The sequence below is a fragment of the Passer domesticus genome, chromosome 4 (assembly GCF_036417665.1).
Source record: "Passer domesticus isolate bPasDom1 chromosome 4, bPasDom1.hap1, whole genome shotgun sequence".
In the NCBI taxonomy this organism is placed as follows: domain Eukaryota; kingdom Metazoa; phylum Chordata; class Aves; order Passeriformes; family Passeridae; genus Passer; species Passer domesticus.
The window spans coordinates 40,651,889-40,675,445 of record NC_087477.1 but is presented as its reverse complement, the minus strand read 5'-3'; the positions used below and the strand labels follow the sequence as shown (position 1 = coordinate 40,675,445).

Sequence of the window (23,557 nt, the reverse complement as noted above, 5' to 3'; positions counted from 1 at the left end):
ATTTTCTTCCATGGTGTAAAATCCCAAGAAATTCTACCCAGGCTTTTCTCTGCTTTTCATGCTTTCCATACTCCTAAAGCTTTCTACTCAGAAGCCCCTTGAAGAATGTGGCATTTTCTTTGAGCTAATGAAATTGCAACAAGCAGCTGTAAGATTTGAAGTATATGAGGTGTTTTTCTGTGAAGAAAGAGTGCATTTTCTTTATGGGTAAAGGAATAAACACTGTGAAAAATAATCAATATGAGTAGCTGTAGCCAAGGAAGACAGAAGTTTGGGACAGGCTAGAGGAGTTATCATACATCCACATTGGGGAAGAGTAGGAGAGACATAAAGTGCCACAGAAAAGAAGATGTGAGGGAAGTCTAAAAAAATTTGAAAATTATTTTCCCTAAGGGAAAATATCCAAGTTGCTTCAGTTTTCAGGTGAGAACTGTTGTGTACAGAGCTCACCCAGAAACCAGCTACTGTGAAGCTCTGATTCAAGGTGTGAGTTTGCTATGAGAAATTTTCCATCCTTGTCAGGATTTTGCCAACTGCGTCTTGCAAAAATGCTACTTCATCAATCCAGACCTACTGGGAGCTCCAGAAATTTGGCAGATATTAGGATTTCGCTTCACTGAATCACAGAAGGGTTAGAAGAGAGCTCTGGACATCATCTAGTTCAACCCCCTGCCAAGGAAGGGGCACCTAGAACAGGTGACACAGGAACATTTCCAGGTGGGTTTGGAGTCTCTCCAGAGAGGGAGATTCCACGGACTCCCTGTTCCAGTGCTGTGCCACCCTCAACATAAAAACTTCACGTGGAGATGGAACTTTTGTGGTTTGGTTTATGGCTGTTGCTCCTTGTTCTGTCACTGGGTACCACTGAAAAGAGTCTGGCACCATCCACTTCCAAGACTAAACCAGGAAATTTGGTTACTGTTCTACTATCACATTATAAACTTTAGCTTTGTATTTTTTTAATCATATGAACCCTTTTCTTTTGAATGATGCAATCCTATGATCACAACTTGGTGAAAATGGAAAATATGCTGAACCCAGTGAATGTGTATAGGTATATGCAAAGTAATTGGGAGATAGAAAAAAACAGGATAAGGCCTCTTTTTTTGCTATACTGCTAAGAAAACTCAACACTAAAGAATTTAACAAGACCAAAACCACCAGATTGTTTTATAGTAGCAATGTATGTATAACATGAAACTGTTTCTGGGAATCAGAAAAAGGAATAGTTCTGGAGCTCAGTTTTTCATCTATCTAAATGGTATGGATATGCCTTTGGGAGTTGTCAGCTCAGAAACTACAGTTGTTTAAATAAAATTTTTTAACTGAAGAACCCCTAAAAGCCTAGCTAAACAGACTCTTGCAAGCATGAGTGTGAAATGCATAACCCCTTTAGTTATGTCAAGTCTTAAGCCTCTTTAAAGCTACTAAGGAAGCCCTGATGATGAGGATGCTTGTCATCATCTATTCCTCTACTGACACTTGGTGATTAGAGTAAGGGTTGTGGTGTAAAATTGAAAACGACGGGAGTGACACTATCTTGTAGGATTATTTTTCTTTTCCCTTTAATTGATACTGAGATATGCAGGTCCTTGCTCCTTACTAAACAAATTGAAAAATGAACCCTGTTATATCATACATCATGTTTGGCTGTCTGGCTTAAAATAAGCAGGTGTCATCCACAATTTGTCAGGGGTCCTAGCCAAATACTCAATCAAAACCATCAAACTGTTTGTTCACTCAACTTTTAATAAAACAAAATTGTTCTAAGAAGTTGTGTATTGTTGAATGTATGACTGAAAAATAATATCTGAAACAGATCAAAGCGATTTATTTTTAAAGTTGGAAACACATAACATTCTATTTGTCATAGTGTGTTTTGAATTGTTTTAAAACTTCTACATTAGAAAAGTGTTTTTCCATTAGTAAACACACATTAATGAATCTAGACTGTTACAACCTCATTAATATTAAACTTCTGAGCACTGAATTAGTAATTATCATACAAATATTTAATTGCAACATTATTCTGCTGCTGTATATTAATGTTGCTTTGTGAGCACTTCTGTTAAGTGTGAATTCTGTCAGTGTTCAGCACAAGAAAAACATGAGAGAATGCCTAAGTGCCCACAGGTGGTACTGTGGAGGGGAAAAATACCCCAACCCAACCAACTAAACACAAACACCTCCAAATAAAGAAAAAAAAACAAAAACTAGGAGACTGTAAATTTTATTATTGAACTGCAAAGATTCTCTACCTGTATGTCATATATATTTCCAGTGAAAGGCAGTTTAGATGCATTTAATGACAGAAGAACAGAAGAAAACAAAATCAGAACTACTCATACCTTTAGACCATTTCAGTACCATGAGAAACTCCTAAATTTACTTCAGTTGACAAATTACTGCAATAAACTCCTAAATTTACTGCAAACAACAAATTTATGACCCCATTTCACCTTTAGAAATTTCTCTTAGGACTCTGCTGCTCTCTTCCATAAGTTTTTCCTCGTCAGCTCTTTGCATTGAGTGCAAGCTGCAGCAGGAAAGCTGCTGGACTCTCTCCTGGGGCTAGCATTGTATGTCCTTAGGTATGAGACTCACGTGTGGCCAATGTGGTAATACTTCTTACATCACGCCGCTGCCAGCTCGCTCAGCACTACATCAGCTTTGTCCTCTGATAACTCTGTGGTTATGGAGCAAACACGAGCATATTTCAGCACTCAAACTGTGAATCAATTTGGCTTTGACAGCCTCTCATTCTAAGAAGTATTGACCTCTGAACCAGCTCTTTTCTCTTCCATATTTTCTCACTTTTTCCTACTTCTTTTCTTAGTCTCTCTAATCATGAAGGCAGTAGAAACAAATTTATTTATTACCCCACAAATGAGGTAAATTAATAAAGGATATTTATACTTTAGAAATATGTTTGTTAACAGGACAGGAAAGGAAAGGGGTTTTTAGCCCACAAAATTTGGAAAACAGCAAAAGTAACAAAAGTTATTTGTAAAAGTAATATTTAAAACTGAAAACTGTAAGATTCTTTCTCTGAATAGGTTTTCCCCCCTTGACTGCCAATTTTTGGTTTTTTGAAATTATTTGATTTGTTGCTTTCATGCAGAGAAATCTTTCTCATTTTTTGGGAGCGATCTCAAAAATTCCAGTTTTGCATCAAGGTGTTTTTCCAGGGTTTCAGTAAGAAAGGTCCTTATTCATGGAAACAAATACTCTTTTACTTATCTTCATTCATCACAAAACCACTTACCTTTAGACTGTCATCATGCTGATATGCTAGGAGCCACAAGTAGTTGTAAAAAATGCAAGGAGAACGGCATTTAGCTGGAGACATTTCAGGAAGCCTGCAGGCTCCTGATATGTCATTCTCCAGCCACACTAGAACTCATTGGATCAGCTGAACACAAATGGAGATCAAATTATCAGATCTTGGCCCTCACCAATGTCAGCTTCCTACACTGGCTGTATCGCTAACGTCATTCGTCTATTGAACGAGACCCTTGCTATTTTTACTCAGAACAAAAATAATGCTGTCATGTCCAAGGGCTACATTTTCCCCTTTGAAAATACTCTTTTTCATCCTTTGCATTTTTAAAAAATCTTTTGTCTGCTTTCTTTTGTGGTCTGAGGCTCCTGTATCTCAGCCAAACACTGATACATTCATTGCAGGCTTCAGCTGCTTTGCAGAGCCTAAATAGACATTGAGGCTACACGGGCGACTTCAATTAAGTAGTGCTATAGAACTGATATTTTTTGTTGTAAAACAGTGTCGTTTTGCAGGGCCAAACAAAGTGGCAATTCCAAAGATGCAAATCAGAACAAAATACTTATAAAATAATAACCACCAAGGCAACTAATTGTAAGCATTCAGCAGAGAGGACAAAGATCCATTTACCCAGTTATTTCCTTCTTTTACTCTACCATTGTGAAATTACAAGTACGTACATTACAGCAAAGATGCATATGATAATGTAAAATTTCAGTGAGAAATTTCCAGATTTTAATAACCAAATTGCAGACTTTTTGAGACAGTAAAGTTCTTTTACTTGGAGAAGTGTAGCTATGAAAATATACAAAAGCCTTTTATTCCTACGCACATGTATGCAGCAGAGATTCCCACTGAAGGAGAAGAACGCAATTATTTTTCCTTCATCCTGCTTGTAAGACACAAACACATAGTACTTCATGAAATGCCTTAGAGGACCCTATATGCTAATGTTTTCCTTTCAACCACCTTAGCAAGTGTTTTCCTTCTTTTCAGTTCTTTTTTTTAATTCAACTTCTGTGACTTGCATCTGTATGTACTTTCTCTTCCCCTTTTGGTTTTTTTTTTTGTATTTCTATTGGTTTATTTGCTGAAAAGTAAAAGAGGCGCTTGGTTTCTTGACTTTCTGAAGAGAATTTCCCACATTTAATTTCTTCTGCACTTCAAATCATTTGGTCTAATTCATTCTCCCCTCCTCTTTGTTTCCTACTTCCCTTGGGCCCATCAAGCAAGCAGCAGGAGTCTGTGCGTGCGTGCGTGCGTGCATGCGTGTGTGTGTGTGTGTGTGTGTGTGTGTGTGTGTGTGTGTGTGTGTATTCTGATCTGAGCCAAATGATCACAAATTACTCTGTCTGGCCTAAGCTATTATTAGACTTGCCAGCAACTGTGGCTCTTTTGATTATTTCAACAGCTGGTTTTGTTGCTTGTCTAAAGATGCAAAAGCACAGCTCTCTCCTCCCTGCAGAAACTGCTTACCTGAATAAAGGGCAGTGTCAGGATCTGTTCCAAGACTGCTAAGGTAAATCTGCATTGTTGCTCAATTTACCTCCTGCCTACTTCCCTTCCTAGGTACCTCTATTATTTACACACCTTTAAAAGGTATCAAGCCAGTGATGTGTGGCATTTGGCAAAAAAACCCTAAAGCTATTTATCACTTGAAAATACCAACATAAACTAGAAGTGAGTCAAAGCTCACAGACAGAGCTTGGATGAATGCATCTGGCAAGCACTCACTAGGAAAGAATTACTTGCAAGAAATGGAGGCATTTAAAACCTAAAAACCACTTCCAAGATTGAGTGCTTGTGGCATTCCTCAGGGGTCCATAGTGGGACTCATGCTGTTTAACATCACTGATGTGGACAGTGGCACCCAGTGAGTTCAGCAATGACACCAAGCTCTGTGGTGTGGTTGACAAGCTGGAGGGCAGGGATGCCATCCAGAGGGACCTGGACAGACCTGGGAGGTGGGCCTGTGCAACTTCCTCAAGTTCAACAAGGCCAGGTGGGAGGCCCCACACCTGGGTTGGGACAATCTCAAGCGCAAGCACAAGTGAAGAAGCAATACAAGAGAATGGATCAAGACTACCCCTTGGGAGCAGGATGTGGGAGTGTTAGTGCATGAGAAGCCTGACATGTCTCAGCAATGCGTGCTTGCAGGCCAGAAACCCAACCATCTCCTGGGATGCATCAAAAGACAAATGGCCAATAGGCTGAGGAAGGTGATTCTCCCCCAGTACCATGCTCTGGTGAGACCCCACCTGGAGTTCTGTATCTGGCTCTGGGGTCCTCAGCACAAGAAAGATGTGGACCTGTTAGAGAGCATCCCAAGGAGGGCCACAAAGATAACCTGAAGGCTGAAACACCTCTCCTATGAAGACAACTGAAAGAGCTGGGGGTGTTCATCCTGACAAAGAGCAGACTTTGGGAGGACCTCACTGTGGCCTTCCAGTACTTTAGAGAGGCTTAAAGATAGTGACAGGACAAGGGGGGGGATGGCTTTAAGCTGAAACAGTGTGGGTTTCAATTAGATACTAGAAAGAAATTCTTTAATGAGAGGGTGGTGAGGCAGTACAACAAGTTGTCCAGAGAGGCTGTGAATGCTCCATCTCTGGAAATGTACAAGGCCAGGCTGGATGGGGCTCTGAATAACCTGGTCTGGGGAAGCAAAGGTGTCCTTGCCCATGGCAGCTGGGTTGGAACTGAATGACTTTTAAGCTCCCTTCCAACCCAAACTATTCTTTTGTTCCATTACTGGTACACTGGTGGTGTGAGGATGCCTATAGATACTTACCCTGAAGAATTCAGTCTACTAGTAAGCAACCTCCTTTTAGGAGAATTGAGCATTATTGAATAGTTTTTGCAAAAATTTCAGGAATATTATTCAAGTATTTCATTGAATGCTGCCTTGCATTTTAATTTTTTGTAAATGTTGTGACATTTTTGTGTCTCCAGGAGTACTGATTGGGAATTGTTTCCAGTACTGTTTACAGAAATATGTTGGTTATTGGTACCTGAATGTTGTATCCACCTATAAATTGTATCTTGGTTTGATCTCTTCCTTTCTGGTGAAATCCATCTTCAAACAGTTACAGGCTTTTTTTGAATGGCTTTTCTAGCCCTAAATACAGTCACTGTCCCCATGTGCATTTCCAGCTGGCAGAGCTTGATACATGGCCAAGCAGTTGCTTCAGGGACCTTATCACTTTCTGTAATTTGGTTATTGCAATTCCATTTTTAAATTGGACCTCCATGGTGATTGCTAAGGAACTCTTAATGATTGTCAATGTTAAACACTCATGATCACTCTATACTGTATTATGTGATATTTTTGGGAATGTTTTCTTAGTAATAGCTGGATCTACTCTGTTCAGCATGATTTTCTTAGGCCTAAATTTTGTCCAAATGTATTTTTCAATTTTATGTGCATGGAAGCCTGTGTCAATTTCATCAACAGCAACAAAAAAAGGTTGAATCTGTTTTTTGAGGGCTCTGTGGTTTATTTCTGGTTTTTCCTTCCTTAGTAATTTTACATTACATCAAGTTCCCTTTCTGCCAATCAGCAGTAAAACACATAGTATAAAAAGGAGACGTTTGGGAAGTGAAAAGTGAATGGTCGTTGTTGTTCTTTGTGGATAGTGGAGTTTAGGAGCTGAATACAGGTGCTGCATTTTGGTTCCACAGTAGAGAACCAGAATACAAACAACACCAGTTTGTTTTACATGGGAGAGTCTCCTCTGTCTTGCACGCATGCACATACCAAGAGCATGTACCTGTGACAGCAGTGTTCAGCTGAAGAGTTTTGTATCTGCTCTAGATCACATACAAGGCATGCTGATCTTGCACTGAAATTTGTAAGATGATTTTCTTGGACTACCATGCAATCTATCCATGCAGAGGTCAACCAAAGCATGAGGCTTTTGAGAACACTGTATTGGAAGGTTTCATTTGTCTGTTATACAGTCCTGCTGTACATTCAGTTTTATTCCTGGCTTTACATCTTTTTACAGTATAAAGCCTTATGTCCTTCAAAGAATAACTATTATACCACTTGAACACTAAGTGCTGCAGTGGAAAAAAGCCTCTGTTAAGGAACAATGACTGTAAAGTCAAGCACTGAAACACTAAAAAATGCACAGACAATCATTTGTATTCATGCATTATATATTTTTCAGCTTTGTGATGACTTTTTCTTCAACTTGTACAATATGGTTTATTCACTGTGAGCATAGAAGGTGCTCAGTGTGTCAGCACAGATATTGCTCAACATTAGGATTACTCACTGTTTAGTTGTACCTTCCTGCTCTAATTTGTGGTCATATACTTTATTGGTTTACTGTCCCTTATTCACTTGCTCTGAAGCTGAATTTATCTTACTTATATTCTGTTTTAGTAGTACCTACAATGGAATAATATATAAAAACATTTATGATTAGGTTTTACAGCTACCATATGAAGTGAAGAAGCAATATAATTTCTATTTAGATATAGGCAACTGAGGGCCCCAGGAAGGGGTGGGGGAGAAATTAGAGGTAAAACCACACAGGTGTCTAACTTGAAACACGGCCATATTTTTCGTATCGCTTCACTGCTGTTAAGTGTGTACCTCGCTGGTTTCAAGTAGGTCCTAAGATAACTTCTTAAGTAGTTCAAACCACGGTAATGAACTCGGGCCAAGACACACATCCTGCTAGCCACAAACCACAACTGCTGCCGGTCAAAAACCTGCCTGTCCCCAGCCCATATCGGAGCCACAGTCTGCTGCACCTACAATTCCCACAGCTCCCGGGGCTCTCGACTTTCTGGCGTGCACAGCAACTGCCCTTCTCACCTCACAGAATCACAGAATTGTTAGGAGGTCACCTAGTCCAACCGCCCCTGCCAAGGCAGGGCACCTGGAGCAGGTGACGTTGGAACGTGTCCAGGTGGGTTTCGAGTCTCTCCAGAGAGGGAGACTCCACGACCTCCCTGGGCAGCCTGTTCAGTGCTCTGCCACCCTCAACGTAAAGGAGTTCTTCCTCATGTGGAGACGGAACTTCTTGTGCTTTAATTTCTGGTCATTGTTCCTTGTTCTGTCGCTGGGTACCACTGAAAAAGAGCCTGGCACCATCCTCCTCTTGGCATCTTCTTGCTCCCGTCACGAAGCGCGGCAGACCTCGCACCCTCTCGCCGCAAGCCCCTTCTCCCCTTCAGCCGGAGGCCGCCCCGGCTCGCACACGCCGCTCGCCGCCGGGCCTGGCTCGCCGGCCCATCCCCGCGCCGTGCCCGGCGGGGCCGCCCGGCGGCGGCAGCCAGGTACCTCCCCCCGCCGCCGCCTCCTCCGCCCCCTTTTGTGGCGGTGCCAGGCGGCCGCCGGGTTTCCTGCTGACGCCGGAGAGCCGCGGATGGGCAGGAAAGGCCGCCTCTCCTCCCGCCTCGCCCCGCCGGCAGCAGCGCGGAGCGGTCTCCGGGAGAAGCGCGGCGGAGAGGGCGCAGGTGCGGGGCGGGCCCGGCGGCCGCGAGGGCCGGGCGGCCGCGCCGAGGAGAGGGCGCCGGTGATGGCAGCCCCCGCTTCTTGAATGCTGCCAGCCGCCCCTCCGCCGCCGATGGCCGAAGCCTGGAGGCTGGAGGAGGACGAGGAGGAGCTGCGGGAGCTCGGCAGGAGGCACCGGAGGGTCGCGCTGAGCTCAGCAGCAGGTGAGCGGCGAGGGCGCGGCGGGCCGTGGCGTCGCTTCCTTTGGGCTGGCCCTGGCCCTGGCCCGCTCCCCGTGTCTGGATTCCTGTCGGGGGCAGGGCGGCATTGGCGGTGCCGCCCCGAGGTGTGCCGGCCTCGCCCCAGGGCAGCCGGGTTCAGCTCAGGTGCATCCGAGCCGCAGGCGTGTGCCCGCGGGCCGCCCCCAGAGCCTGCTCCTGCTCATCATGGTCATACAGTGGTTTAAGTTAGAAGGGGACCTAAAGATCACCTTGTTCCAGCCCCTCTGCCGTGGGCAAGGACGCTTTCGGCTAGATCAGGTTGCTCAGAGTCCTATCCAACCTGTCCTTGAGCACGTCCAGGGATAGGGCATCCACAACTTCCCAACAGGGCAACCTGTTCCGCTGTTGCTCCACCCTGGAGCTCGCACGGGCACGTGCTGACTAGCACAGACATGTCCGGGTGCGCGGGGTGCTCCATCAGGAAATCAGCTGCCCATGTTTTTCAAAGTACCGAGGCGGAGAAACATCTAGATAGCAAAGTTGTTCACATTTAGCCATTTTTGTGTAGGTTTGGACAGCAGGCCCTGTGAGCAGGCAAGAACCAGTGCATGTGAGAAGGAATGGGGCTGGGGAGTGAGCAGATTGTCATTGTAGAGAGACCTGGACAACAGCAAGCTTTTGTTTGAAATTATTAACTCGGGTGGACCCTGGAAGCAGCTGAAATTATTTAATTTGGACATCATTGTTAATTGAGGGTCAACATGCGTGTCGCTGTCCTGTAGTCACTGAGGTGTGAATGCAGCATTTCTTTTTCTATTAATGTAAAATCCCTTCAAGAATGAATTCATAAGGTCTGTTTCCAGTAAAATCTCACCCATGCTACACAGTTGAATTCCAAATATTGTGATTTTTTAATAGTTATGGTACAACTGTAACAATGTAGCACCCTCTGCAATTCATGTGAGTTTGAGCACATGAATCCATTTGAGCAACAAGAAATTGAGTGTCCCTTTTGTAGTTGATAAAAGCACAGCAACATGCGTGATCCTAGAGGAAAACTTTCAACTTTCACTGTGGCTTTTAGTGGCTCAAGTTATGTCAATGCCTGTCTGTGCAGGTGCAGGATTAGCTGGACCCTGTTGGAACCACTGTGGTTTGGCATGTCTGCAGGGTTTCACCTTGTTTGGGGTAGAGTGCAGAAAATCAGTGTTGGTTCCTGTATGGTTTCCTCCACAGCAAAGTGTTCGTGCTGCTGGTGATAATGTCTGTTTCCTAAAGGTGTTTCTTCTGGAGGTTTTTATTAGCAGAAAACAGACAGAATTGGTTCTACAGTTCATATATGTATATAACCTTTGCCACCTTCTTGTGGAACAAAGCTTGTTCCCAGAATGTGTCTTTGTCACGGTGCTATTAACCGTGAATGGTGTAATGAAAGGTGTTTTTCCAATTTTTACTAGTGTTTTTTCCTGACAGCCGCCCCTTGACATGGGGCCAGCACTGTTTGTTTACCTCACTGGTGTAAAGTATGTGTGAATGAATAGCATTCTGCTTGAGCAGTCTCGCCTTCTTTCCATCTGTTTGCACATCTCTACACTGGAAAATACCACTGAGGCTCCCAGCGGAGTATTCTTAAGGCATCAGTGAAGAATCATCCAAAGTAGATGAGTTTGCTGCTCTTCCCTTACTTGACCTTTATTTACATACTTTTATTTATAAACCTTTTGAAAATTAGTGGAGCTTTTTTGTATGTAAATGTGCGGTTAGGCTGCCAAAATGGTAATACAAATAGGTGTTAAATAAGCCTGCGAGATATTTTGTTGTAGAGTTTAAAAAATGTAGTGGCATCTTAGCAGCCTGTCAATTTAAGTATTTCAGTCTGTTGAACTAGTTGTGAATGCAAGCAGCCTAAATTTCTGCTGTGTTCAGCCTGGAAGTGCGTAAGAGCTGTTGATCACCTTTGTCCTGCGGTGGGAGGCATGTGTGCAAAGTGGGAGCTGAAAGGTGAAAGTTCACAAGTGTTGCTGACTTCCTGAAGCTCAGGCTTAGTTAGCAGTGGTTTATTGGAGAAGCAGAGCACGGGAGGCTCTGCAATGAAGAAGTATTTTCCCTTGAAGCCAGCCGCAGTTGTGGTGCACCATGTTGTTGTAGGATGAAGCCAGCTAGACTAAACTAACAGCTTGCTGCTGCTCTAGAGGTGTGATCTCCTTTGGGGATGTGCACTTCTGCTCTCTCTTGTGTGTCACCTCTGCTGCTCATCCAACCTGTTGGTGAGTGAAGTCACTGGAATTGTGGTTTGGTGGTAGCCTGGGCTGATGTACTGGGTGGCTGCCTCAATTGGAGCCCCTGTGCTTGCTAGAACCTGCACCAACCTGTTCTGGTGCACTGTCCAAGCAGAGGGATATTTTTCTAGTTCTCTTCAGTGGTTGGGAGTCTTCTGATTCAGCTCACTGTAATGGTTTTCGGTGAATCTTGAAGCTGGCACAAGGGAAAGAGTAGGAACATGCAGCCAGAGGGAGGTAAGAGCCTATGCCAGTCGGAAGTTAGTTTGGCTCAGATTGCTGTGGGACTGCAACCTGAGAGCTGTTAGAGACCTACTCATGATTTGGTTTTTTGGGTTTTTTAAATTTTATTTACTGGAGGGTTGATTTGTTTTTTTGCTGTGTTGGGCTGGGGGCTTTTTTGCTGGCTTAATGAGGTTGAAGATGCTTGTTTAAGGAGTAGACTGCCAGAGGAGATCTTGGAGCAGGGAAACTTGGAGGAATGAGATTGGCAAAACCATTTGTGTCCATGGGGTAGTTGTAGGTAGCTCAGGTGACGTGTCTGCCACATTGCATGTCATGATGCCATGTCATGTCATTATTTTCTCTGAATTCAAGAAAGCTTTTATTTGACATGTTCTGGAAAGCCTGTGAGAAGATATATTAAATAGAGAAATTTGAAACTCTTCTAAAGAAACTATTTTCCCTTTGAAAAATGCTGATTGAATTTTTTGTATGTATTTGTTTTTTAGGTTATAGGGAGGACAACTACAACATATTCTTTAAAAATTGAGAACAATGACAGTAGGTGCATAGGTTCGTTAAAACTGAATTGTCTTGTCACCTACTTTGGGAAAGGAAACCACTTTTGTTGGAAAGTTTTAGGGGTTTTAACTGCAATATAAATAATGTGATCAATTTCTACCTCCCTTGTTGCTTATTTCTGTCACATGCATTATTGTTCTGGGAACTTACAGAGACCACAGGATCTTTACTGGATTTTTTTTTGTTTTGTTTAGAATGTTAGTATTTTACTTAGTTTGTTTTCAATAAACAAACCTATTTTTTGTAAAATAAATAAACTTTTCTGGTAAAATAAATAAACTATTTTTTAAAAATAACAACAGCAACAAAAAATATCCAAACAAACCTGAACAACCTCACTAAAATGCTATTTTTCCATAGGCTTACAGGTTCTCTCCAGTCTAACTCTAAACCTTAATCTCTTTTCACTACCTTTTTATTCTGTGACTACTGACTAACTTGCAGGAGAGTTTGTAGTGAATGTAGTAAATTTTAGTTATGGTTATCTGTCCTTACTGTCACATTAGAGCTGAGTACCAAAATATTCCAATATTATCTAAAGCATGCAAGAAATTTTTAACATATTCAGTATCTGCATTATTTCATTTTGAGTTCTGGCCGGTGTTCCCTGAGAAAGAATAGCCCATTATAGATGTGGCAGAAATTTTCTTACTTAAAAATAAAATGAAATTATCAGATATGGAAGCCAATAATGAAATTTTTTTGAGTTGATAATGAAGACCTATTTGATTTTTACTTTAATGTGTGGTCAAAAATACAGGTGGTCAAGGCTTTGGTTTAATTTACTATTACTCTGTTTTACTTACCACAAATGCTTGTCTGCGGTTTGCTCTCATACAATGGCTGTAAATTTTGCACATGAGTTTAGCTGTGCTGATTGAAACATCTCTGGGTTGAGTTTTGTTGAATTTTTTCCCCTACCCCTATTTCTGTTTCTCCATAGTAGTTCAGGTGTTTCCTGGAACTTTTTCAACACTCGAGAGCAGTTTTAGATTATGGGTGAAATAATCTGCTTTTGGTTGGTTGATTGACTGAGTGCTTTGGGGCTTTTTATGCCAAAACAAGATTTAGTTCAGAGTTGGATCAATTCATTACACTCCCACGACTCCCACATCAAACTAGCACTGACTTGTTTTTGAAGCTGAGAACAATGAGCTGTATCCAGTATAACAAATTAATGTTGAGTATTTCACTGCTCAACATGCTGAGAGGTTGTGGGGGTACGTTTCTGTAGTGTGTCTGACAAAGTTCAGTGAACACTACTTTGCATGGACTTTTTACAGATAAATGAAAGATTCAATACAACAATACTCAGCAGTTGTCCCCATGTTAATGCAAAGCTATGTATCTGGCCCTAAGAAATAAAGGATAAGATGGTCTGAAATTCTTCTTTGAGGCTGTTTTGGTGGTGATGTGCTCTAGGGTTCACTGGATCATAACAAGGACAGCTCAAGCTTAGTCCTTCCCAAGAGGTGCCAGTGACCCTGGAACTAGGAGAAAGCATGGTTAGGAAAGGGGTAATTCAAAGACTTAGTTGCTTAACCGACTCATATTTAGGAAGTGGAAGGATTGGCATCTTGCAGAAGAGAAGTCAGCACTGCCTGGGTCCTTCAGTGCTGATCTGGAAATTGTTCTGCTTGTCCCTACCAAGTGTAACCATTTATCCTCTGAAGAGAGAAGAGAAGAGAAGAGAAGAGAAGAGAAGAGAAGAGAAGAGAAGAGAAGAGAAGAGAAGAGAAGAGAAGAGAAGAGGTCTCCATCAAGCAGATCATTTGTTTTAAATAAATTCATAAATCTACCTATGATCTGCTAGTCTCCCCTTGTGTACACAGGAAGCCCTGTGAAGGGGAGCATTCAGGGTAGGGGTGTGGATGCCACTCTTTTAATTATTTCTCTGTTTAGTCAGTTAGCTCACAAATTCAAGAAGTGGTGGAGTTGATGGCCAGCTGAACATCACTTCCCTCTCTTCCCTGGGATTCAGTTTGTTTTGTTTTGATAGTCCCGATGCAAATTTAGGAGCTTCAGTTTTAATAACAGGCACCACCACAGTAAAACACTTGAGATCCAAAGAGCAGAAAAAGTGTAATTCTCCTGGAATAATCTCTGACTGATGCTGGTATGTTGTATCTGGGAAGTATTGAGATTATATGATTAGGCATTTTTCACAGCCCATTGAAGTTACTGGGCACAATTCTACTATATTTCGTAGTCTTTGACTGTAGCTTGCTTGAGGTAAATATAAATAGTAACTAAAGCTTTTCTGGAAGTTAAATAGTATAGTGTATACATGGAAATGCTCTAACATATCTTGAGATTCAGGTTAGTGGCAAGAAAAAAACCTGCTTGCAGTTACTTGATCAGGAGTATAGACTGAACCCCAAAGAATGTTGTGCCCTCTGAAGAAACAATGCTTCTGAAAATGAAGGCTGGTCTTACAAAAATCATTAAACAACTTCTGGTAGTCAGTGGGGTGATTTCCTGGCCAAGGAAACTGTAGAAGGACAAATAATAATAAGTATCATTATTAAGTTATTAAATGGACCTACTTCATTTAGGTTAGAGCCAAAGCAAGGCACAGAAGTATATAATTGCTTAAGGAGAGATGAGTTTGTAGCCACAGAACTGTGATTGTACAAAGACCTTGCTGTTACCTGTGTTGTAATCAATCATTTCCTGTCGGGGCAGCAAATGATAAGTCTGGGTTGTTGCATAAAGAATGGGGATAGACAGCAAAGCATAAAATGAGTCATAACCTCATTGCAAGAAGCTTTTACCACAGTGGTTGTTGTTTACAGGTGGGAAAAAATGTAATATCTGTAAATAAATCTGCTAATATTTGCTTTTGAGAGTATAGCCTTTGTTGTCCCAAAATGGGTTCCTTCACCCAGTGTGCAAGAGGCCAGTCCACACAGAGTTGAGGTATTTGATGTATTTAGTTTAGCTCAGAAAAGGGTCCTAGCTGGCAAATTCACAAAGCCATTACACCAATTATCAAAACTTTTCATTATTTATGAATTTTGACAAGCAAAGGCATTAATGTTTATTAGCTATAATTTATACAGTTCTCTTATTAATTAGTATTTTTTTCTGTTAGTTAAATTACTTTCTTCTTCTGCTAATCAGTCCACATGCTCACTCTTTTGATTATGTGGGTTTCTTGAGTTGGTGGCTGTGGTCTTCCCCTGCCAGGGTTGCCTTTTACCTAGTTAGCACATTAGTTTGATGATTTGGCTTTGTTTATTCCTCCTAATCTGGTTCCTGCCGGCTTTATCTTGGACATTCTGCCCAGTGTCCTTGCAGTCTATCAGTTCAGCATTCTGTTGTGATGCTGTTTTTCAAATTTTGTACTCTCTTATTTTCCTTTCTCTATAGCTGAAGTCACTGAGGCATGTTGTGCTGCAATTATTGAGACATTAAATGTAATTTATCTATTTGGAAGCCATGCATCACCTTGATTTAAAATCTGGAAACAACAGGGTAGTGGTGTTTACGCTCTCCATTGAAAGCTTATGTAGTTCTGTGTGTTTTGTTTCAATAAGCATCTCACACAATATGTGCCATATGAAATTTTATTTTGATAGCACTAAAGTAATTTGCTGTGAACTTTTTTATGCTTATTATCTACATGCAATGCTTTAGCATTCTTTAGTCTCTTTGCTTTGCTGACTTTGTGTTTGTGGCCATGGAAGTGTTGTCTGGAAGAGGGCTCTGGGGTCACTTAGTCCAGCTTCCTTGAAGCAGGCCTGTTGCCAAGGCTGGATCCATCCAGCCAAGGCTTTGTCTAGCCTTGGAAAGTCTCCTGAAAGAGAGGGATTTACAGCCTCTGCAGGCAACCTTTTTCAGTGCTTTACTTATTTCTAATGGAAGAACTTCTGCTCACCTACAACCTGTCCCAAGCTACATTTGTGACCATTCAATATTGTCCACTAACACCAGGAAGAGTTTGCATTTGTGATCATTGTTGCTACCCTACAGGTAGCTGTGTGCTGTGGTTAAGTATCTTCTTTGCCTTCTCTTTTCTAGGATAGAGGAGTCTGGCCCCTTCAGCCTTCTAATTGGACTGCTTTCTTATTCAGGTCCTCTGACTGTACAGAAAAAATGTAGTAGAAGTGTTGTTTTCATTGCTGGCCAAGATTTTTTACTTTGCTCTTGAAAAACAGTATGCACAAAAGGCACTGAAGCATTCCAACAGCAGATTTGGGAACACAGTATATCATCTGTTGATCTGTGGTTTATGCTTGGCAAGCATCCTTCTCTTTAGTGAAGGACAAAAATAAATTTTGTGGGAAGGCATAGATTTAGTGGTTGGTGGCACATACCAAGAAAAATTCCTAAATTCCTGGTTTTCCCCTCAACATTGTATTTTGACAGACACAGGATCTTATGTATATCAATGTTTTTAAATTGACCACTTGATGTAATGCTGTTACGCTAATTTCTTCAGGTGTTTTAAATCTGTAGAGATTTGTATAGATTTAATGTGTTATTCTAAAAACATCAATTTGACATTCTGACTTGAGAAAGAATTTAGAATCTTCTAAAAAAAGTTAATGGAATGCTAAATAAGATACTTCAAAGATGAACCTAATTGGTTTAGAAATTCTTGCATGTATTACAAAACAAATCTATCCTTGCTTTCCTGCTTTCTATGGCTGTATTTGGGTCCAGCATGAAGGGCTGCATGACAGCAAGGCTGAAAAAGTTCACACTGGTGTAAAAGCTGAATGAAACAAATTTTACTGTTCATTTTTTGTTTTCCCTAAGCTTTTAAAGAGGTCATAGCATTTATTTTGTGTGTATGTGTTGCTACCTCAGTCAGCTTGTTCAGGCTTTTGAAGACAATATGATTAGATCAGAACATGGTAAAGATTTCAAATGAGTGACGTTGTTACTCCTGTGGTTAATAGTGGGCACACTGTCAGCCTTTCAGAGCTGTGCTAGTAGCTTGTGTGTCACAGCACACAAACTGAAAAAACAAATGTCTTCAGGAAAGTATGCAAGAAACACCTCCCAGGATTCAGTTTTTACTTCCAAGAGAAATTCCTTCCCCTCTGCAGTCAATTTCTTAGCAACTTCTGGGAGGCCGTATATGAAAGGTCCTGCTAAATTGCTGCCAATGGATTTATCTTTCATTAATTCAATTCCTTTTTTGAATCCACTTAGACTTCTAGTCTTCAAATCTTGCATGGTAGTAAGGAACACAGTCATTCAATATGTGAAATCAGTTACTGCCTTTTGCATACTGGTCGGTATTTCTGCTGGATAATCACTGGTTCTTGAAATATGATGATAAATTTCTTATATGTATTCTGCTTTTTAATATGGTCTTGATCATGGTGATTTACTTCCATAAAAGCTTAGGTAAATTTTCAAGCACTGTGTTTACTACAAAAGGCTTTCTGGTCCATTTTCCTTCTAGACAGAATATTGTATGTATAAAAGAAGCTGTTTGATGTTTTTCTTCAGTTATACCATTTAGATTCTGTTTATAAAAGATAAGCTAAAATTAATATAATTTGTTTTCTCAAGGTGATAATTTTGTATTCATCATTAATTCCTTCTTGCATTAAAAACTGAGTTCTCAATATCACGGATCTATACATGAAAATTGATTCAGGTTGTGCACATCTGTGCTAAATAATTTAAAATAATTTTTGAGTGTGCAGTGTGTTGTGATCTTATTTGTTATTAAAATGCTGTTCATTTATCCTGTTGGGGAGATGGGACATAAATATCTGGAAACAAGCTCAGCATTTCAATAACTTTCTCATATTAAATTACTCCATTGGTGTTCTGTATCCATTTTATAGCTGCACGTTAAGTTTAGGGTACAAAACTAATAGAAATGTGGGACTTGGGATCAAAGTAGAAACTTCATAAGAAATCTCTCTCCTTCTGCCTGGTACTTGAAGAACAGCATTGTCAGGTGCCACAGTTCAGCTGATGCCAAATGCTGTACACTTTGTCATTTGTCTTAAGCTTGCCATTCTTTGCAACATCCAGTGAACTCCAAACTGGCATGGTGAAATTCACCTGAGAATGGAGCTCCTGAGGCTGGGCACCTGCCACGTCCTACCTGGACAGTTTACCAGGTCCAGTGTTTTAGCAGGTCAAGTTTGTGCTTGGACGAGCATCACTGCCAGCATGGAACAAGTATCACTGAATGAAGAGATGGGATAATGCTGCAGACCTCATGTATTCAGCGCTTATCAGCTTAACTTTATGAAAAAAAAGAGTTTTTTCTGTTCTAGTCTGCAAAGCTTGCTGCAGATGACCAATGTCATCTCTGGGAAATATATGGTAGCAGCTGCCATGACATTAGGCACACTTCATTTCCGTAATTGCTGTCCACTAGCTTGATGTTTGTGGATCCATTATCAAGAACTATTTGAAGTGTGTCATTATGGTATTTTGGCACTATAGCAATGTAGAGGTACTTATTATTATGTTTACAGAGGCTGAATGCTTCTGACAGGATCTGTAGGCCTTTTTGGTGAGTGCACAGAACTGGAGAGAGGTCTGGTAATACACAGGGTAGTTATTTCCTCCAAGGTACCAAACAACTGTTTCTGCCAGCATTACCAATGTCCAGAAAAGCTGTGTTTATCTGTGGTAAGCACAGGATTCTAAAAACTGGATGCCTATCACTACATTATTGAATAATATGCATTAAAACATTATTTGCTTTAATAACAGCAAAGTGCTGGGCTTCCTGTTCTGCAGAATAGTGGCAGAGAGTTGCACAACTTTAAGCATGTGCTCAAAGCTGATGGATGAGGGTTATCTCAGGGTACAACAATTTATTCATATATGTCACCATCATTAAATAAATCCATTTTTTGCACTTTCACATTAATCCCTTTTATGATGTGTCTAGGTCTTGTAGTCTTTGTTTGATGATAAAGTGCAAGAGTCCTTTTTGGGAATAATTTATTTTATGGTACTTCAGAATCCTGTGCACATGAGAAGCAATTATTACATTCAGTTTCCTAGAATTTTTTATTTCTGTGTTGGGCAGGATTACCAATGCCACTGGAGGGAAAATATTTTGTTAAGAGGCTGATTTTGAATGCACTTCTCTAGAAAATTAGTATTGTAAAAAAATCAGTGATATTTAAGACTGTTCTCATTAGATGAACTGGGTAAACAGCTTGGGGATTCTTTAATCATAAATAGTGACAAAGGACCATAAAATATTCCAAGAAAAAGCTACTGAGTATTTCAGCAGTATCTTAAGAGAAATAAATACTTTCATTTGCCTGGTACATTTATTCTATTTTTATAGATACTGCTTTTTTGTGCTTGAATGTATTATAGTTCTTTCTTTTCATACATTATTTTCTTTCTCTGTGTCATTTCATCTCCCCAGTCTCCAAATTCCTCCCACAGTGCAGACCTATGCACTTATTGCATTCACTATCATGTCTGATACCTAAATTGAAAGCATTGTCACCTTTATTCTGTCAATGGCTTCACAGGATGAAATAGTCAAGAAGGAAATTTTCTTGTTTGTTTAAAAGCCAAATTAGTTTCCTGATATACAGAAGGGGGAATATCTTCTGAATTGCTATTCAGCACTTTATTGTGAATCTGTGTCTTGCCCACATTGAATATGACTTAGCTTCCAAGTGCTTAATCTATAAGATGACGCTGGGGACTTCAGTTGTTGAGGTTTGCCACCTCAGCAGTATGTTGTGACACGTGCATGAACCTACACAGAGGTGTTCAAAGCTGGAGGCGCTTTAGGTGCTGCATGTTCTGGTTCTCAAGCAGGGCAAACCCCTGAGAAGGAAAATAATGGAATAAATTTGGATCTTGTATATTTTGTATGAAAGCTTATAAGACAGTCTGCTAATACAGTGTCAGAAGGACAAGTTTATTCACACATCTAACTATTGCATTTTTTGTATGTGTATCAGCACCCTTTGGCAGGCAGACATAGGTAGAACTGAGTGAGCTCTATGGGCCAGCTGAGGAATATGCAGAATCTCTGCAGGCATGCTAAATCTCCGGTTCGAGAAGAAAAAAGTAGTACAGCGCTCTTGAAAGATAATTTCCTTTTAATGGCAATGCTAGCGACATCAGAGAATTATTTTCAAAAATATAGATTTAACATTTCAGAAATGCCTAAAGAGAAAAGTATTTTGTGGTTATAAGTCTTCTGTTCATCAAAATGTTGAGTCAATTGATAATTTCCTTATGAAAGTATAAAAAAAATTAAGTAGTAGGACTCATCTAGAGTAGCTCCCACTGTGATTCTGGTGGTGTGCTGATACCTGTGTCTAGTTACACCTGAAGTACATAATCTAAGAATTACATTGCACTGATCAGCTGGGGTATCTTCTATGAAGATATAGGAATTTGTACTTTCAGGAGTTGCTAATTTTTTGAAAAAAGAGCTTTAGAAGCAGCTGTGTCCTAAATTTCCTTCTTAAACAACTGTGGTAGAAGGCAAAAATGTAGTAACGTATGTATATAGTGGGTGTATTTGATTGTTTACATACTTTGTTTATCATTTATGGCTTAAGAACAAGCCCAGTTCCCAGTGCTAAGTTTAGTCTAGGTTCTTACAGCACGAACCTTTTAGAGAAATGGTGAGAGCTTACACAGTCTGTTTCCTTTCTCTTTTGTTTTCTGCATCAGCCCCCTCTTTTTTCTGGCACATATGTTCACACTGATGCACACACACTTTTGCTGTTGCAGTGCAGGAGAAATGTAGGAGCAAGAATGAGGGGGTGGAACTTCAGAGTCACAAAAACAAATCAAGAGCAAATGTAGCTTTGACAAATGTGGCCTCTGCTGTCCAGTAAAATCCTTTTTCGCATATATGCTGTGCACTTAAAAGTGCACTAAAGGCTTTAAAGATGATTATAGTTTATTTTTAACGTTTTTTGCAAGGTAAAGATACTATAACTAAAAGTCTTGGGATAATTACACACTTTATGGTGGTCAGTAGGTTTCAAAATTAAATACTCAACTGCAGAGGTTCATTTTGTTCTCAGCTGTGTGTTGGGGTCCATCCCCAGCCATCTATCAGATGTGTTTAAGAGTGGGGGAAAAAAAGCATTATTCCAAGTATAAAAAAACTGCAGGAATGCTTTGTGCTTACAGACTCAGTTACTGTTTAGCACTAAAACTGACAGACTACTATAATTTCATTGTGGGGGATGTTATAATATTGTTTTCTTCCTGGCAGTGTACTGCTCTGGAAGTCAACAGCATACTGTAGAATTTAAAGTAAGTATAAAAACGGTCTGCCTTTACAATTAAAAACTCCGAGCATGTCCTGATTTTGTAGCCTTTTGCACTAAAGGGAAAGCTATACGTAAAGTAAATTTTAAAAGTTTCTTCCAAGCCTCTCATTAATCTCTGCTTGAGCCTTCTACTTTTTAAACAACTGATAAGGGCCTCTGCTGTTAAAATATTAAAATACACAAACAAGTGTTCCATTTTGTGGGTTTTGCTGTATGACAGTACCTAACAAAATTGACCAAAATTTATAATAGATTTTACACAGTGGAATCAGTTTGCATTGTTCTGGTTCCTTACCTGCGGGAAGTGCTGAAAAGGAAGAGTGGCTTTGAGCCACAATATGCCTTAACAAACAGAGGCAAAAAGGTGGCAGTATCAGTGGCAGTTACTGCTTGTTACGGTGCAAATAAAGCAACTAGCATTGAAAAGCCCACCCAAATGCAGATCTTCTTCCCAGAAGATGTGTGATTCCTTTGAGTGAGGGCCCCATCTACACTGGTCATTAGAAATGAAAATTTGGGGTTTTTGACTCAGTTGTCTGGCAGGAACCAGTGCACCGTTTAGCTATGGTCACCTGGGTCTAGATGTATATGACTGAAAGAGTGGCATCACATTTCTGCACGATGCCTTGTAAAGCTGCTGTATTGGTCGTAGTGTCTGGCTTTGTTAAGGCCCGACAGCCTTCAAAGCTCATTGGGGATTGATGCATTCAGATGCATCATCAGATGAAAGTTGTACAGCCTCATCCAATAATTTTCTTATCCTGAAAACATCACTTCTCTCTGTATTTTGGTGTTGCCAGCACTGCTTAAAAGCCCGTGGTTTCCATTGCTTGGTTTATCTGGAGGTTTGCCATTGTTACAGTAGCGTGTCCTGCTTGCTTTCCTTGTGAAGCCACTGCTGCGCCATTGAGGGCTAAAAACTGCTGGGATGGAGACTGCTGGTTGCTCTAGCTACGTGTCTTCCAGAAGAATGTTAGTGTCCTGCCTCTTCTGCTGACTGGTCAAATTCAACAGGCATAGTTAAACTGGAAGATACAATAATTCCCAGAAATGGGAGAAGTTACCAGCCTCGGGGAGGTAATTGCATTGGAGGTTCCCCAGCAGCTTCGCAGTTTGATGCGGCAGAATGTGTGTTAACTTCCCACTCATTTTTCAACAACATTTTGTGTTTATACTTGAATTTTTTTCTAGTGAGAGCAAACTTTTCAGTTGAAGTCACTCTTAGCAACAAGATGCTTTGAAGAAGCTTGCAAAATAAACAGAGGAAAATAATGGCTCTACTGAGTGTGAGTTGCCTTTTTCCTTTTCTTTGCTTGTCTTCCAGAAACAAGAGTGATTGCCTTAAAAGATACTGTTTTCTGCATTGGTGGTCTTTTTGGCAAAAACTTAAGCTATTTCAGGTTTGTGGAGCAACTGAAATTATGTTTGACCCTGTTATTTTTCTCCTGATGATTATATTTTTCTTGAAGAAAAACTTTTCTGTCATATTAAAAACAAACAACAAAAGAAGCTAATTTTCCCAAACTTGTAGTATTGAAATGCTGAAACAGGAATGAAAATAAAAGGGGAATCACATTTTTTTCTGAAAGCAACTGGAATATGGCATTTCTGTCTGTCACTCAGCCTTTGCATGTTGAAAAAAGGCATAAGGTGTCTGTGCTGCCGCTGAAATACCCAGAGCATGATTTTGTAAAGAAACACTAGATTTGCCATACGATTGTGGTATGAAGAGCAGATTTTTATGCCTTAATGTTTTCCTTGATTCTTCTGCTATGCTTAGAACTGGGCAACAGCCTTCCCAACTTCAGCCAGGAGTCCCTGACTTCTTCCACCTTGTCTGCTCCACCTGCTCACTGCTTGGCTTCTTGCACTATATCCTGCTTCTGAACAAGGCTAATATATTTCTCTTGTATGGCCGTAATATTATGAGGGCAACAAAGGTTTTGTAAATAGTACGTGTGAGTATGAAGTGGAGAAATCTCAAGTACAGTCAGCAGGAGGTTGGAGCATGGTCAGCTTTTAGAGATTGAGAGACTGCAGATCTCTGGCTATGCAAATTGTGGATTGGAGGACAGGCAGAAAGGACTTCATAAACTAAAATAAACTTAGGATCGTACAGTTCGGTTCTGTAGCTTTGAGTACTAGCTGCTTGTAAATTCCTAGCATATTTTACTACAGCTGTATACACAATGAAGAATTTTATTACTTTTGGCAACAGAAGGATAGGGAGGACAGTACTGGTGTCTTGTGTCTGGAAGGTAGTATCTGTT

General features: G+C 40.6%; 1 protein-coding gene across 4 annotated transcripts in view; it reads left to right on the top strand.

The window, feature by feature from the left end:
• Nucleotides 1-8,811: 8,811 nt before the first annotated feature.
• Nucleotides 8,812-23,557, top strand: part of SH3D19 (SH3 domain containing 19) — an 80,931-nt gene continuing 66,185 nt past the window's right edge. For 3 of the 4 annotated variants that reach the window (XM_064417357.1, XM_064417356.1, XM_064417360.1), the window contains exon 1: nt 8,812-8,953. In XM_064417357.1, the coding sequence (XP_064273427.1) occupies nt 8,836-8,953 (118 nt within the window). In that variant the 5' untranslated portion in view covers nt 8,812-8,835. Of the gene's footprint in view, nt 8,954-11,076; nt 11,218-23,557 lie in introns of those variants that run through there. The other variant, XM_064417358.1, reaches the window with a different exon arrangement.